Consider the following 16,196-nt stretch of genomic DNA (forward strand, 5'->3'; position numbering starts at 1 on the left):
TATTTGGAGAGCTCCTTGGTCTTCATGGTGCCGCTTGCTTGGTGGTGTTTCAGACTCTAGGGCCTTTCAGAACAGGTGTATATATACACTGAGATCATGTGACAAATCTTGTGACACTTAAAAGTCCACCTGTGTGCAATCTAACTAATTATGTGACTTCTGAAGGTAATTCGTTGCACCAGATCTTATTTAGGGGCTTCATGGCAAAGGGGGTGAATACACACTTTTCAATTTTTTTAATACATTTTTTTTTCATTTCACTTCACCAATTTGGACTATTTTGTGTATGTCCATTACATGAGTCCGTATTGGGCTAAAAAGGTTAAAGAAGCAGGCATTTGGTGATAGTTATCCATGATGATGTTATCAAGGGGATTTGTCTCTGTGTGTGTGTCTGGGACAGCCATGAGGTACCAGTATATAAAAAGGTAGTGCAGCTTTGCTAATATCGTGGAAATGTTAACAAATATTATATAAATCGGGGGATGATGCTAAATCATGCTAGCTACTGCCTGCAGCAATTGTGGACACTGTCACTAATGGCGAACATAGACAACTCAAGCTGAACATGAGCCACACATGAAGATTAGATAAACTAACCCTTTAGAACATTCCCCTCTCCTTGGAAGGTGTGGCTAAAGTAGTGCTCGATGACCTCATACTGCAAGTCGACAGTGGGCACATTCTCTGGGTGGGTCACGGCCACAGTCAGCAGGATGCCCATCAACAGGTTCACCACCTGGCAAGAGAGAGAAAGGTATTGTTACACTATGTTCTTGAATACATAGCCTGCTCCTAGATCCATGTGTGTTTGTTTGCCAACGCACGCCTATAATTTGGCGTGAGTGACAATAACCATAGGAGTTGTCAAGACATTACAAATAGATCTGACTGGGCACCAGGCTAGGATACAGTCTGTTGTAGATTAGAACATCTATATTTTATTACACCGGTTTCTGTTTCAACTTACGTTTCCTTTCCGCAGACATGAATGACACAGACTAAGGAATGTCAGTAAAAGCTGTAAAAAAAAAAAAAAAAAAAAAAAAGAGGAGTGGAAAGGGCAGAGAGATGTAGCCAAGATGGATAGAAAGAAAGAGGGGAATGGAGGAAGACGTAGAGCCATGACTTCCATGAAACATTTAGTCTGGACAGTGTCCTCAAAAAAACTCTTATTAGTATCTCTTATGGTCAACTTCCCATCCACCACCACAACACATGGTGGGCCTATGCAATTTACTTCATGAGGCCGATGGTCCAGTGGTTTACGAACCACATTATTATTAATTTCCACTGAAGATGACGACTATACAATGTTGGACCTGGGACCGGCATCACGATGGAACATAGGCTTCTGAGTGTTTTAAAGATGCATCTTCCCTGCAACGGCCAAAGATGTAACATGCGTTTCCCAAAACATAACGCAGAGAGAAATTGCTAAGGGCATCGTTGGAGCAGGTGTCGAAAAGAGTTGTGCCGGGTAGTAAGACAAAATGAGTATCATAACGGATATGGGCATTTTTTCTTTTTTAGATACAATTATGATCAAAGTATTTTTGTAATTATCTGTGATTGGGGGGGGGAGTACTTTTCGGGTGCCAGCACGTATCTTTCTCATGTCAGTCAGTCATGTGCAAGGCTCAACGTGGTCTAAATAACTCAACTGGCTAGTTTGGCAGTCTGTAAAGAGAAGGGCGGGCTGTACGTTGATCCTGCTGTTCTGATTGGATAGAGTGGAGCTGTATTTCTCCATCCACTCACTTCATAATTTCACCTGATCAGTTTCTCGCCCACTGCAAATTGAGGACAAACACACCCCTCTGCACACTGCTCATAATCTGCATCTTTTTTTTGCATTGAGAATGTGTATTTTGCCAACATATATTTAGGTATATTAAAACACTTCCACTTTTTCCAATCACGAATATCATTCGATCTGATTATCAACTGTCAATTTACAGATCTGATTGTGAGTATGGTCATGTTGGCACACCTCTAGTGTCGATACTGATAATATCGAAGGGAGCACTGCTCTCGGATTAGCTTTCTCCTTTAGAATCTTAGTTTAAAATTATTTCACAATACTGAAGAAGGATCAGCTCCTATTACCATTGCAACTTTTGAGGCGGCTTATTTGAATGTCTACTCAATACAAATTCACTAAATCACAGATTTGGCACATAAATCATGAAATATATTGGGAAATTACAGACAGTATTTACAGATATTACAGATATTTAACGATGCTCCTAAGGTTCTAATGATGAACTTAGCCTTAATATGATTTTTGGGAAACCGGGCCCAGGACACTTGTGTTGTAGAATGTTTTGAATATTGATCAACTGAAAATAGTGACGTCTCTTGATGTTCACACGAAGAAAGCAAACAGTAGAGTCCAAAACTATTGACACCCTTGATAAAAGATGTGCAAAAACTACTGTATAAAATCATTCTAATACTGAGCTATATTGTATACTAAAAATATATATTTTATACTAATATTTGTCTCAGATAAACATTGTTTAGCAAGTAATTTTTTTTTTTTAATTTTTTTTTTTATGAAAAAAAAGTAAGGTAGGTGTCAAAATTATTGACACCCCTGCATTCAATACCTCACTTTGCAAGGGTAACAGCACTGAGCTTTATTCTAAAAATGTTTTATGAGTTGGAGAACACATTGGGAGGAATCATGGTTCTAATCTAAGTGCAGTGTTTTCCACTAGTGTTGGCTGTGGCTATACAGCCGGTTACGCACTCATTTTGAGCAGGTTACTTTTTCTAATTAAATTAACTGGGCAACTTTTTTTTACAATTCGGAGGTTTGTAAAAAACCTTTCCGTAAGGGTCATTCCTGCTAGAATGACCCTTACAACAACAAAAAAAAGACTGCAGTCATAGTGCAGCATGCTGCAAACACCACGTCCACCTGTGCAGGTGTTACACGTGGTCTGCCACTGCGAGGACAATCAACTGTCCGTTCTGTCTCCCTGTTGCGCCGTCTTAGGCGTCTCACAGTACGAATATCGCAATTTATTGCCCTGGCCACATCTGCAGTCCTCATGCCTCCTTGCAGCATGCCTAAGGCACGTTCACGGAGATGAGCAGGGACCCTGGGCATCTTTCAATTGGTGTTGATCAAAGTCAGTAGAAAGGCCTCTTTAGTGTCCTAAGGTTTCATAACGGTCACCTTAATTGCCTACCTGCTGTAAGCGTCTTAACGACCTTTCCACAGGTGCATGTTCATTAATTGTTTATGGTTCATTGAACAAGCATGGAAAACCGTGTTTAAACCCTTTACAATGAAGATCTGTGAAGTTATTTTGATTTTTACAAATTATCTTTGAAAGACAAGGTCCTGAAAAAGGGACATTTCTTTTTTTGCTGAGTTTACATACAGGATGAGTAATGAAAGATATGTAAACATCTTTATTAAAGTGGCATTCATAAAGTGACTAGTGATCCATTTGTTAGAGTGGCCAATGATTTCAAGTCTGTATGTAGGCAGCAGCCTCTGTGATAGTGATGGCTGTTTAACAGTCCGACAGCCTTGAGATAGGAGCTATTTTTCAGTCTCTCGGTCCCAGCTTTGATGCACCTGTACTGACCACACCTTCTGGATGGTAGCAGGGTGAACAGGTAGTGGCTCGGGTGGTTGTTGTCCTTGATTATCGTTTTGGCATTCCTGTGACATCGGGTACTGTAGGTGTCCTGGAGGGCAGGTAGTTTGCCCCCGGTGATGCATTGTACAGACCGCACCACCCTCTGGAGAGCCCTGCGGTTGTGGGCGGTGCAGTTGCCGTACCAGGCGGTGATACAGCCCGACAGGATGCTCTCAATTGTGCACCTGTAAAAGTTTGAGGGTTTTAGGTGACAAGCCAAATTTCTTCAGCCTCCTGAGGTTGAAGAGATGCTGTTGTGCCTTCACCACATTGTCTGTGTGGTTGGACCATTTCAGTTTGTCTGTGATGTGTACGCCGAGGAACTTAAAAAAAACGTTCCATCTTCTCCACTGCTGTCCCGTCGATGTGGATAGGGGGTGCTCCCTCTGCTGTTTCCTGAAGTCCCCGATCATCTCCTTTGTTTTGCTGATACTGAGTGAAAGGTTGTTTTCCTGACACCACACTCCGTGTGCCCTCACCACCTCCTTACGGGCTGTCTCGTTGCTGGTGATCAAGCCTACTACTGTTGTGTTGTCTGCAAACTTGATGATCGATATGTATATTGGTGTGTGGCCAGCGACTTTTATAGAGACTGGACCACATTTTTTGTGCTCTTTGAGAAATCAAAAATGAACTCTGCGTTATAAGTCCTGCACACTCCAGCGTGTGACAAAATCAAATGATACAAAACCAAAGATAGAAATCTGTTTTAAGCAATCAATCTTATATCATCGTGATGACTAAATTGTTATAGTAGCATCACCAATCTGAGGTAAAAAGGATGTGTAATTATTTCATGGGGTGAAAATGCAAGCTTGTGTAAGGTAGTAAAATAAACTGTCCACATTAGGGAAAATAGTGCAATAGCATGTTAAGATGATAGCATGTTGCCCACTCACAAATTATTGCAACTATGACATACAGTTGAAATCGGAAGTTTACATACAGCTTAGCCAAATACAATTAAACTCAGTTTTTCACAATTCCAGACATTTAATCCTAGTAAAAATTCCCTGTCTTAGGTCAGTTAGGATCACCACTTTATTTTAAGAAGTTGAAATACAGAATAATAGTATAGAGAATGATTTATTTAGGCTTTTTTCTTTCATCACATTCCCACTGGGTCAGAAGTTTACATGTAATGCTACCAAATACTAATTGAGTGTCTTTAAATTGTTTGTTTAACTTGGGTCAAATGTTTCGGGTAGCCTTCCACAAGCTTCCCACAATAGGTTGGGTGAATTTTGGCCCATTCCTCCTGACAGAGCTGGTGTAACTGAGTCAGGTTTGTAGGCCTCCTTGCTCGCACACGCTTTTTCATATCTGCCCACAAATTTTCTATAGGATTGAGGTCAGGGCTTTATGATGGCCACTCCAAAACCTTGACGTTGTTGTCCTTAAGCCATTTTGCCACATCTTTGGACGTATGCTTGGGGTCATTGTCCATTTGGAAGACCCCTTTGAAACAAAGCTTCAACTTCCTGACTGATGTCTTGAGATGTTTCTTCAATATATCCACATATTTTTCCTTTCTCATGATGCCATCTATTTTGTGAAGTGCACCAGTCCCTCCTGCAGCAAAGCACCCCCACAACATGATGCTGCCACCCCCTGTGCTTCACGGTTGGGATGGTGTTCTTCAGCTTGCAAGCATCCCCCTTTTTCCTCCAAACATAACAATGGTAATTATGGCCAAACAGTTCTATTCTTGTTTCATCAGACCAGAGGACATTTCTCCAAAAAGTACAATCTTTGTCCCCTTGTGCAGTTGCAAATCGTAGTCTGGCTTTTTTTATGGCGGTTTTGGAGCAGTGGCTTCTTCCTTGCTGAGCGGCCTTTCAGGTTATGTTGATATAGGACTCGTTTTACTATGGATATAGATACTTTTGTACCTGTTTCCTCCAGCATCTTCACAAGGTCCTTTGCTGTTGTTCTGGGATTGATTTGCACTTTTCGCACCAAAGTACGCTCATCTCTAGGAGACAGAACACGTCTCCTTCCTGAGCGGTATGGCGGCTGCGTGGTCCCATGGTGTTTATACTTGCGTACTATTGTTTGTACAGATGAACGTGGTACCTTCAGGCATTTGGAAATTGCTCCCAAGGATGAACCAAACTTGTGGAGGTCTACAATTTGTTTTCTGAGATCTTGGCTGATTTTATTTTGATTTTCCAATGATGTCAAGCAAAGAGGCACTGAGTTCGAAGGGAGGCCTTGAAATAGATCCACAGGTACACCTCCAATTGACTGAAATTATGTCAATTAGCCCATCAGAAGCTTCTAAAGCCATGACATCATTATCTGGAATTTTCCAAGCTGTTTAAAGGCACAGTCAACTTAGTATATGTAAATTGTGATTTAGTGAATTATAAGTGAAATGATCTGTTTGTAAAAAACATTTGGAAAAATTACTTGTGTCATGCACAAAGTAGATGTCCTAACAGACTTGCCAAAACTATAGTTTGTTAACAAGAAATTTGTGGAGTGTTTGAAAAACGAGTTTTAATGACTTCAACGTTCCGACTTCAACTGTAATTCTCACTCATTTAACCATTTAGAGACCTGCAGATGCTGATATTGATGCTTTCATCTTACCATCCAAACGCATTGTATACAGCCGGCAATACACTCGTTTCACCCGTGGACCGGTTTGTACCTAAAACATTCTCCATTCAGGCTGCAAAGGCGTCGATTTCCTCTTTAAGTACATTTCATTGCGAGAAGGCAGGTTAAATATGCCTACTTTCTTCATGAAACACCATTTTCCACCACCATGCAAGTGGCTAGTGCTACTTCCTGATGTTGCTCCCTGTGTTCGGCCAGGGGTAAATAGAACGCTGCAACCCGATTGGGTGATCACGATGCGAAACATCCGGGACTAGCATTCCTAGGCATTAGACACTTTACCATGGTGGTCGAAAATGGTGTTTCATAAAGAAAGTATGCATATTTCCCCAGTTTTTCCCCCCCGCCATCAAACCATTAAATCTAGTTAAGGAGGAAATTTACACCTTTGCAGCCTGAATGGACAAAGTTTTGGGTACAAACCGGTCCACGGGGGATACGAGTGTATTTCTGTCTGCATATTATGCCTTTGGGTGGTAAAATTGAAACAACTCAATATCGCCATCTGCAAGCCTTTGGGCTAGTGTGTGTGCGCAGCCAACGTGGTCTCAGAGCATTTCGTATTATTCTGTACATAAATACGAGACACTCCATTTAGTATGATCTGCTACGTTTCGGTTGGTATGTTACTTTGTGGATGTGCATCATCCGTTTCATACGATATGTTAAGAATCTCAATTAGCACAATGTTACGAATTTGCAAAATGTACAATACATTACGAATTTTCAAAAACGGATGTGTTACAAATTCCAAATTGTTGTGGTTAATGTTAGCTAAGTGGCTAACACTAATGTTTGCTAGCACTAGGAGTTATGGTTAGGAGTTAGATTAAGGGGTGTAGGTTAGGGTTAGCTAAAAGGATTAGGGTTAGGGGAAGGGTTAGCAAACATTCTAAGTAATGTTAGTTGCAAGGTAGCTAAAAAGTAGTCGCAAAGTTGCTAATTAGCAAACATTTTCCGTGATGACATTTGAACACGCGTTATACACCCACCCATTCACCCCGACTAACCACCTGCCTTTTGTTTTAAGTAACCATACCAAATGTAACATATCATACTCATTTGAGTGTCTCTGATTTATGTTTACTATGTTACGTGATCCAAATGCGCCAATAGAGATGCCAGCTTCGCTTCTAGTCCTTAGGAAACTGTGCAGTATTTAGTTTTTTTAATGTATTATTTCTTACATTGTTAGCCCAGAAAACCTTAAGTCTTATTACATACAGCCGGGAAGAACTATTGGATATCAGAGAAACGGCAACTTACCAGCACAACCAGCATTACGATGAGGAATACGACTTCCCCAAAGTGGATCCTTTGTCTGACCTCCCAGGGCATTTGAACTGATTCCAGAGGCCGACCCAAAACAACTCCGCCGGAGGAGAGGGTGACGTAGCGGTCTTCTAGTGAAGCTTCGGAAGCGCGCACACCACCCACCGCTTCTGAGTATATTACTCGTTAATGTCCTGTCCCTAGTTAACAAAGTTAACGAAGTCAGGGCAAGAGTTGCTTTCCAAAGAGATATCCGGGATTGTAACATACTTCGTTTCACGGAAACATGGCTAGCTTGGGACATGCTGTCTGAGTCAGTACAGCCAATGGGATTTTCAGTGCATCGCGCCGACAGGAATAAACATCTCTCCGGGAAGAAGAAGGGCAGGGGTGTATGTTTCATGATTAACCTGTTAGGGCTAGAGGGCAGTATTGACACGGCTGGATAAAAAACATACCCGATTTAATCTGGTTACCACTCCTACCCAGTAACTAGAATATGCATATACTTATTACATATGGATAGAAAACACCCTAAATTTTCTAAAACTGTTTGAATGGTGTCTGTGAGTATAACAGAACTCAGGCAGGTCAAAACCTGAGAGATTCCTTTACAGGAAGTGGCCTGTCTGACCATTTCTTGAACTTCTTTTCCATCTCTATCATTTACTAAGGATCTCTGCTCTAACGTGACACTTCCCACGTCGTCCATAGGCGCTCAGAGCCCGGGAAAAAACAGAATGTCGTCATTCCAGCCCCAGGCTGAAACACATTATCGCCTTTCTCAAGTGGCCGATCAAGGGACACTGGGCTTAGGCGCGTGACCCCGACCGCCCCCGCCTTTGGGATTTTTTCCTCTGTTTGCCGAAAAGGAGATTCCCTGTCGGAATATTATCGCTTTTCTACGAGAAAAATGTCGTAAAAATTGATTTTAAACAGCGGTTGACATGCTTCGAAGTACGGTAATGGAATACTTAGAATTTTATTGTCACGAATTGCGCCATGCGCGCGACACTTCTTTACTATTTCGGATAGTGTCTGGAACGCATCGAACAAAACGCCGCTATTCGGATATAACGATGGATTATTTTGGACCAAACCAACATTTGTTATTGAAGAAGCAGTCCTGGGTGTGCATTCTGACGAAGACAACAAAAGGTAATCAAACTTTTATAATAGTAAATATGATTATGGTGAGTGCTAAACTTGCCGGGTGTCTAAATAGCGAGCCCGTGATGCCTGGGCTATGTACTTAGAATATTGCAAAATGTGCTTTCACCAAAAGCTATTTTAAAATCGGACATATCGAGTGCATAGAGGAGGTCTGTATCTATAATTCTTAAAATAATTGTTATGCTTTTTGTGAACGTTTATCGTGAGTAATTTAGTAAAATGTTAGCGAATTCCCCGGAAGTTTGCGGGGGTATGCTAGTTCTGAACGTCACATGCTAATGTAAAAAGCTGGTTTTTGATATAAATATGAACTTGATTGAACAAAACATGCATGTATTGTATAACATAATGTCCTAGGGTTGTCATCTGATGAAGATCATCAAAGGTGAGTGCTGTATTTAGCTGTCTTCTGGGTTTTGGTGACATTATATGCTGGCTTGAAAAATGGGTGTCTGATTATTTCTGGCTTGGTACTCTGCTGACATAATCTAATGTTTTGCTTTCGTTGTAAAGCCTTTTTGAAATCAGACAGTGTGGTTAGATTAACGAGAGTCTTGTCTTTAAATGGCTGTAAAATAGTCATATGTTTGAGAAATTGAAGTAATAGGATTTTTAAGGTTTTGAAAATCGCGCCACAGGCTGGCAGTGGCTGTTACGTAGGTGGGACGAATTCGTCCCGCCTAGCCTAGAGAGGTTAACGACTAATGGTGTAATTGTAACAACATACAGGAACTCAAGTCCTTTTGCTCACCTAACCTAGAATTCCTCAATCAAATGCCGACCTTATTATCTCCCAAGAGAACTCTCCTCGGTTATTGTCACATCCGTGTATATCCCCCCCGCAAGCGGATACCAAGACAGCCATCAAGGAACTTCACTGGAATTTATGCAAACTGGAAACCATTTATCCTGAGGCTGCATTTATTGTAGCTGGGGATTTTAGCAAAGCTAATTTGAGAACAAGGCTACCTAAATTCTATCAGCATATCGACTGCAGTACACAAGCGAGTAACAGGTTCGACCATTGCTACTCTAACTTCCGCGATGCATACAAGGCCCTCCCCGCCATCCTTTTGGCAAATCTGACCATGACTCCATCTTGTTGCTCCCACCCATTGGCAGAAACTAAAACAAGAAGCGCCCATGCTTAGGTCTATCAAATGCTGGTGTGACCAATAGGCTTCCACACTTGAAGATTGCTTCAATCACGTGGACTGGGATATATTCCGGGTAGCCTCAGAGACGGGGAGGCAACGTAGCTTAGTGGTTAGAGCGTTGGACTAGTAACCGAAAGGTTGCAAGTTCGAATCCCCGAGCTGACAAGGTACAATTCTCTCGTTCTGCCCCTGAACAAGGCAGTTAACCCACTGTTCCTAGGCCGTCATTGAAAATAAGAATTTGTTCTTAACTGCCTAGTTAAATAAAAAAATAAAAACATTGACGTATACGCTGACTTGGTGAGCGAGTTTATGAAGGAAGTGTATAGGAGACGTTGTACCCACTGACTATTAAAACCTTCCCTAACCAGAAACCGTGGATTGATGGCAGTTTTCGCGCAAAACTGAAAGCACGTACTACTGCATTTAATCACGGCAAGGCAACTGGGAATATGGCCGAATATAAACAGTGTAGTTATTCCCTCCAAGGCAATCAAAGAAGAAAAGTGTCAGTATAGAGACAAAGTGGAGTCGCAATTCAAACAGACGTTTGTGGCAGGGTCTACAGACAATCATAGTATTCAAAAAGAAAACCAGCCCCGTCGCGGACATGACGTCTTGCTTCCAGACAAATTAAACAACTTCTTTAATCGCAGTGCCATCGACGCGACCCACTACCAAAGACTGTGGGCTCTCCTTCTCCGTGGCTGACGTGAGTAAAACAGGCTGCCAGCCCAGACGGCATCCCTTGCCGCATGCGCAGACCAGCTGGCTGGCGTTTACGGACATATTCAATAAATACCCAGCTCAGTCTGCTGTCCCACATTTTTCCTGTTCCCAAGAAAGCCAAGGTATCTCAACTAAAAGACCATCGCCCTGTAGCACTCACTTCTGTCATCATGAAGTGCTTTGAGAGACTAATCAAGGATCATGTCACCGCCACACTACCGGTCACCCTAGACCCACTTCAATTTGCTTACTGCCCCAATAGGTCCACACTGCCCTAACCCATGTGGACAAGAGGAATACCTATGTAAGAATGCTGTTCCTTGACTACAGCTCAGCATTCAACACCATAGTACAAACTCATCATTAAGCTTGAGTCCCTGGGTCTTGACCCCACCCTGTGCAACTGGGTCCTGGACTTCCTGACATGCACGCCTCCAACCCCATCATCCCAAGTTTGCAGACGACACAACAGTGGTAGGCTTGATTACCAACAACAATGAGACAGTCTACAGGGAGGAGGTGAGGGGGTGAGGGCCCTCGGAGTGTGGTGAAAGGAAAATAACCTCTCACTCAATGTCAGCAAAACAAGAGATTATCATGGACTTCAGGAAACAGCAAAGGGAGCACCCCCCTATCCACATCGACGGGACAGCAGTGGAGAAGGTGGAAGGTTTAACTTCCTCTGTGTACATAGCACAGACAAACTGAAATGGTCCACAGTGTGGTGAAGGCGCAACAGCGCCTCTTCAACCTCAGGAGGCTGAAAAAAATGTGGCTTGTCACCAAAACCCACCTAACTTCTACAGAGGCACAATTGAGAGCATCCTGTCATGGTGCATCACCGCCGGGTACGGAAACTGCACCGCCCACAACCACAGGGCTCTCCAGAGGGTGGTGAAACTGCACAAAGCATCACCGGGGGCTAACTACCTGCCCTCCAGGACACCTACAACACCCGAAGTCACAGGAAGGCAAAAAAGATCATCAAGGACAATAACCACCCGAGCCACTGCCTGTTCACCCCTCTACCATCCAGAAGGTGTGGTCAGTACAGGTGCATCAAAGCTGGGACAGAGAGATAGAAGCTGTTTTTCAATCTCAAGGCCATCAGATTGTTAAACTGCCATCCCTAGCACAGAGGCCTACCTACAGACTTGATCTCATTGGCCACTTTAAATGGAACACTTGTCACTTTAATAATGCCTCTTTAAGAATGTTTACATATCTCACATTACTTATCTAATATGTATATACGGTATCCTACACTATCTATTATATACTATCTATTGCATCTGAGCTGCTCGGTCACTCCTCATCCATATATTGTATATATTCTTATCCCGTTCCTTTACTAGATTGTGTATTAGGTGTTGTGAAATTTCTTAGATATTAGGTTGTTCTGGAATTGTTAGATACTACCTGTTTGATACTGCTGACCTGTCGGATCTAGAAGCATAAGCATTTCGTTACACTCGCAATAACATCTGCTAACCAATAACATTTGATTTGATGTCTAGTCTATGAGACCGGTCTGGTGCAGAAGCATGAATTTTTGACTTCCCTACCTGCATCTCCTGAATGGTCCCTTTCTGACCACTTCTTCCATGTGTAAACATGTATGGAAAGTTGTGTTTAAATCAAAAGGGATGCGGTCAAAAAGTGATTGAATTCAAATGGATTTACCCTAACATTACTGTTACCTAACACGCTGGTAACAGTTAGCCTACGTTAGAACAACATCCGATGTGCACCGGGGGGAGCTTAAAGTCCATACGGGTAACGTTAACCGCTAGTTAGTTAGCTAGCTATCCGATAACAGTAGCGCCAATATAGCATATTCCATATATATAATGTTACAAAAGTATGGCACGCATCAGATATCAAACTGACTTTCTTGACAAAGATTGACTTCGGTTTAGCTTTTTGGTAGTTAGCACAATGGCCTCCTCGACAGTACAGTGGCAACCAGGGGGTACTGCAACATAACCGCAAATAAGCTAACACTAGCTAGTTAACGTAAGCTAGCACAATCTAAAAAGCCAGGCGACATTGGCATTTGTACGTACCATGTACCAAGTGCCGAGAATGATGGTTCCCGTCCTGACATGGCAACACCCACAGCATCGCGTTGTGTAGAACCTGTGTCGATTCGGTTTAAAATGGTGCATGTCTTCCTCAAGAGTAGGGATAAACATCGCTGAAAAAGCTGGGCGACTAAGAAAGCCTCCACCATCAACAACCGACACTGATATGAAACGCCCACTCATGTGACAGGCGTGTTGAATGAAAACACAAACGATTAGCTGTTTTGATTGACAACACCTTTTGGCCATTGTAGAGCTAGGATGATGAACGTCAACCAATCAGCTGCCTCACCACACTGACAAATCCACAAAAATGTCACTGTGGCGCATTCGGGGGTTGATGATGGGGAAATTCATTTCCTACATCTCTATCGTCAGTTTTCCTTCTCTTACATCAGTTTCCCTTCTCTAAAAGAAGCATGCTCTCAAAAAAGAAAAAAACTGTTATTCAGAACATTTTTTATTATTCTACCCTTATACTAAACATGGGCCTGCATCTTTCATCTCTGCTTTATGGGGTTTATGCTTGACCTGGGCAGGAGTTCACCGGAGCTGAGTATGGGCAACTCAAATGTTTTACTGCTTGAGCTCCTGTTCCTCTTATAGAATATTAGCTCAAAGGTATTGTGGAGCTTCTGCACCCAAATGTAAACAGTACCGGCACCCAAAATGAGTACTGGCACTTATTTCAATCCAAGTAAAGCTCTGGGTTTACGAGTTAAAAATAAAGATAATCTGTTAACATGAATAGAATACATATCTCAAGTGGATGCACACTGTATTCAGGTCAATGCCTGAGCAATGCAGAAGTCTTTTGGAGTGTTTTGTTGTTGTTTTAATACCCCAGCTAATGTTGGAATGATGGATACAAAACAGCAATTAACTATGTGTTAGGGTATTACGTGTGACAAATTCAACTGAGATCCAGTCAAAGTACTCATCCTTTGAGCTCTAGATGGCAGGAGAGTACTAGTGATACAGAAGGTTTGACTAACTCTGAAGTCAGACTGGTGTGTTATGCAGGTTGATGTTTATTGTCATGAGTCTTTTCCTGGAGGCAGAACTGAGTGATTTCCTCTTAAGCTAGCTGCAAAGTTATTGTAAAAATTCATGAAAACTAAAATTAGATTTTTAGTCTTCATTTTAGGTTAGGGTTAGGCATTAGGGTTAGCAGTGTGGTTAAAGTTATTATTATATATACATTTTAAATGTAACCTTTATTTAACTAGGCAAGTCATTTAAGAACAAATTCTTATTTACAATGACAGCCTACCCCGGCCAAACCCGGACGACGCTGGACCAATTGTGTGCCGCCCTATGGGACTCCCAAATACAGCTGGATGTGATACAGCCTGGATACGAACCAGGGACTGCAGTGACACTTCTTGCACTGACATGCAGTGCCTTAGACCGCTGCACCACGCAGGAGCCCTAAAGTTAGGGTTAAGGTTTGGTTTACAATTAGAATTTATGACTTTGGTTGCTAGCAGGCAAAGACACATTCTGTAGAGCTGCCTCCAGAACAAGATTCATGACGAAAAACGCTAATCTGCATGTGCTATCCAAACTATTCAAATCTGGATATACTAATTTAACACTTGTGTGTGAGTGCATGAAGGTATAAGCTAAACAACGGTTACGATTCACATGACAATATCCCCACTCACATACAGTGCATTCGGGAAGTATTCAGACCCCTTGACTTTTCCACATTTTGTTACGTTACAGCCTTATTCTAAAATGGATTAAATAATTGTTTTCCCTTATCAATCTACACACAATACCCCATAATAACAAAGCGAAAACAGATTTTTAGACATTAGTCCACCTGTGGTAAATTCAATTGATTGGACATGATTTGGAAAGCCACACAACTGTCTATATAAGGTCCCACAGTTGACAGTGCATGTCACAGCAAAGACCAAGCCATGAGGTCGAAGGAATTGTCTGTAGAGCTCTGAGGCACAGGTCTGGGGAAGGGTACCAAAACATTTCTGCAGCATTGAAGGTCCCCAAGAATACAGCGGCCTCCATCATTCTTAAAAGGAAAAAGTTTGGAATCACCAAGACTCTTCCTAGAGCTGGCCGCCCGGCCAAACTGAGCAACTGGGGGAGGGCGTTGGTCAGGGAGGTGACCAAGAACCCGATGGTCACTCTGACAGAGCTCTAGAGTTCCTCAGTGGAGATGGGAGAACCTTCCAGAAGGACAACCATCTATGCAGCACTTCACCAATCAGGCCTTTATGGTAGAGTGACCAAACGGAAGCCACTCCTTAGTAAGTGGCACATGACAGCCTGCTTGGAGTTTGCCAAAAGGCACCTAAAGACTCGCAGACCATGAGAAACAAGATTCTCTGGTCTGATGAAACCAAGATTGAACTCTTTGGCCTGAATGCCAAGCGTCACGTCTGGAGGAAACCTGGCACCATCCCTACGGTGAAGCATGGTGGTGGTAGCATCATGCCGTGGGGATGTTTTTCAGCGGCAGGGACGGGAGACTAGTCAGGATCGAGGGAAAGATGAATGGAGCAAAGTACATAGAGATCCGTGATGAAAACCTGCTCCAGAGTGCTCAGGACTTCAGACTGGGCGAAGGTTCATCTTCCAACAGGACAACGACCCTAAGCACACAGCCAAGACAATGGCAGGAGTCGCTTCGGGACAAGTCTGAATGTCCTTGAGTGGCTCATCTAGAGCCCGCACTTGAACCCGATCTAATACCTCTGGAGAGACCTGAAAATAGCTGTGAATCGACCCTCCCCATCTAACCTGACAGAGCTTGAGAGGATCTGCAGAGAAGAATGGTGGAAACTCCCCAAATACAGGTGTGCCAAGCTTGTAGCGTCATACCCAAGAAGACTCAGTTTCTCTATAAGCATTTGAAAATATCTAAATGTGTGTTTGCAAGATAAAAATATCCAAATGTATTTATGAAGCCCTTCTTATATCAGCTGATGTCAAAGTGCTGTACAGAAACCCGGCCTAAAACCCCAAACAGCAAGCAATGCAGGTGAAGAAGCACCTAATATACATAATATAATCTGGTTCAGAAATGTAGTAATACAGTTCTTTATGACCTCAGTGATTCAACAGTGTATTGACAGTGATCAGAGTCAGAGAGATATTGTTTTTGGCTCTGCTTCGTAATAAGTTGTCTCACGGTTGCAACACAAGCAGTGTATTGTGTGAGGGATGTCACTGTTTATTTCCACTTATTAAGCAATAATGAGTGATGGGACATAAGACAAATGATTACAAGGTACACTGTAGACTCACGGCCACACTACATTCACAGTTGTATGTACAGTGTCCATTTCATTAAGGTGTGTGTCACATCCAAAATTAACACATTTTACAAATAAAAATATGGAATTTTTGTTAAAATTACATATAAAGTAAATTATGGCTACAAAAGATCAAGAGTCTGTCAAAAAGTATTAATAAATAGAAACATTTCTGTTAGGAAACTACACATGACAAAACTAAAGCAAAGGATA

At 42.3% G+C, this 16,196-nt stretch overlaps 1 protein-coding gene across 2 annotated transcripts in view; it reads right to left on the bottom strand.

Annotated features, from left to right (window-relative positions):
• Positions 1–12,855, bottom strand: part of lap4a (Lysosomal-associated transmembrane protein 4A) — a 31,995-nt gene extending 19,140 nt beyond the window's left edge. Inside the window, 2 exon segments of one of the 2 annotated variants that reach the window (NM_001140354.1) lie at positions 601–739; positions 12,682–12,855. In NM_001140354.1, coding sequence (NP_001133826.1) covers positions 601–739; positions 12,682–12,810 — 268 coding nt within the window. In that variant the 5' untranslated portion in view covers positions 12,811–12,855. 2 annotated transcript variants of the gene reach the window in all.
• Between the last annotated feature and the right edge of the window lie 3,341 nt (positions 12,856–16,196).

This window comes from Salmo salar, chromosome ssa06 (genome assembly GCF_905237065.1).
Source record: "Salmo salar chromosome ssa06, Ssal_v3.1, whole genome shotgun sequence".
In the NCBI taxonomy this organism is placed as follows: Eukaryota; Metazoa; Chordata; class Actinopteri; order Salmoniformes; family Salmonidae; genus Salmo; species Salmo salar.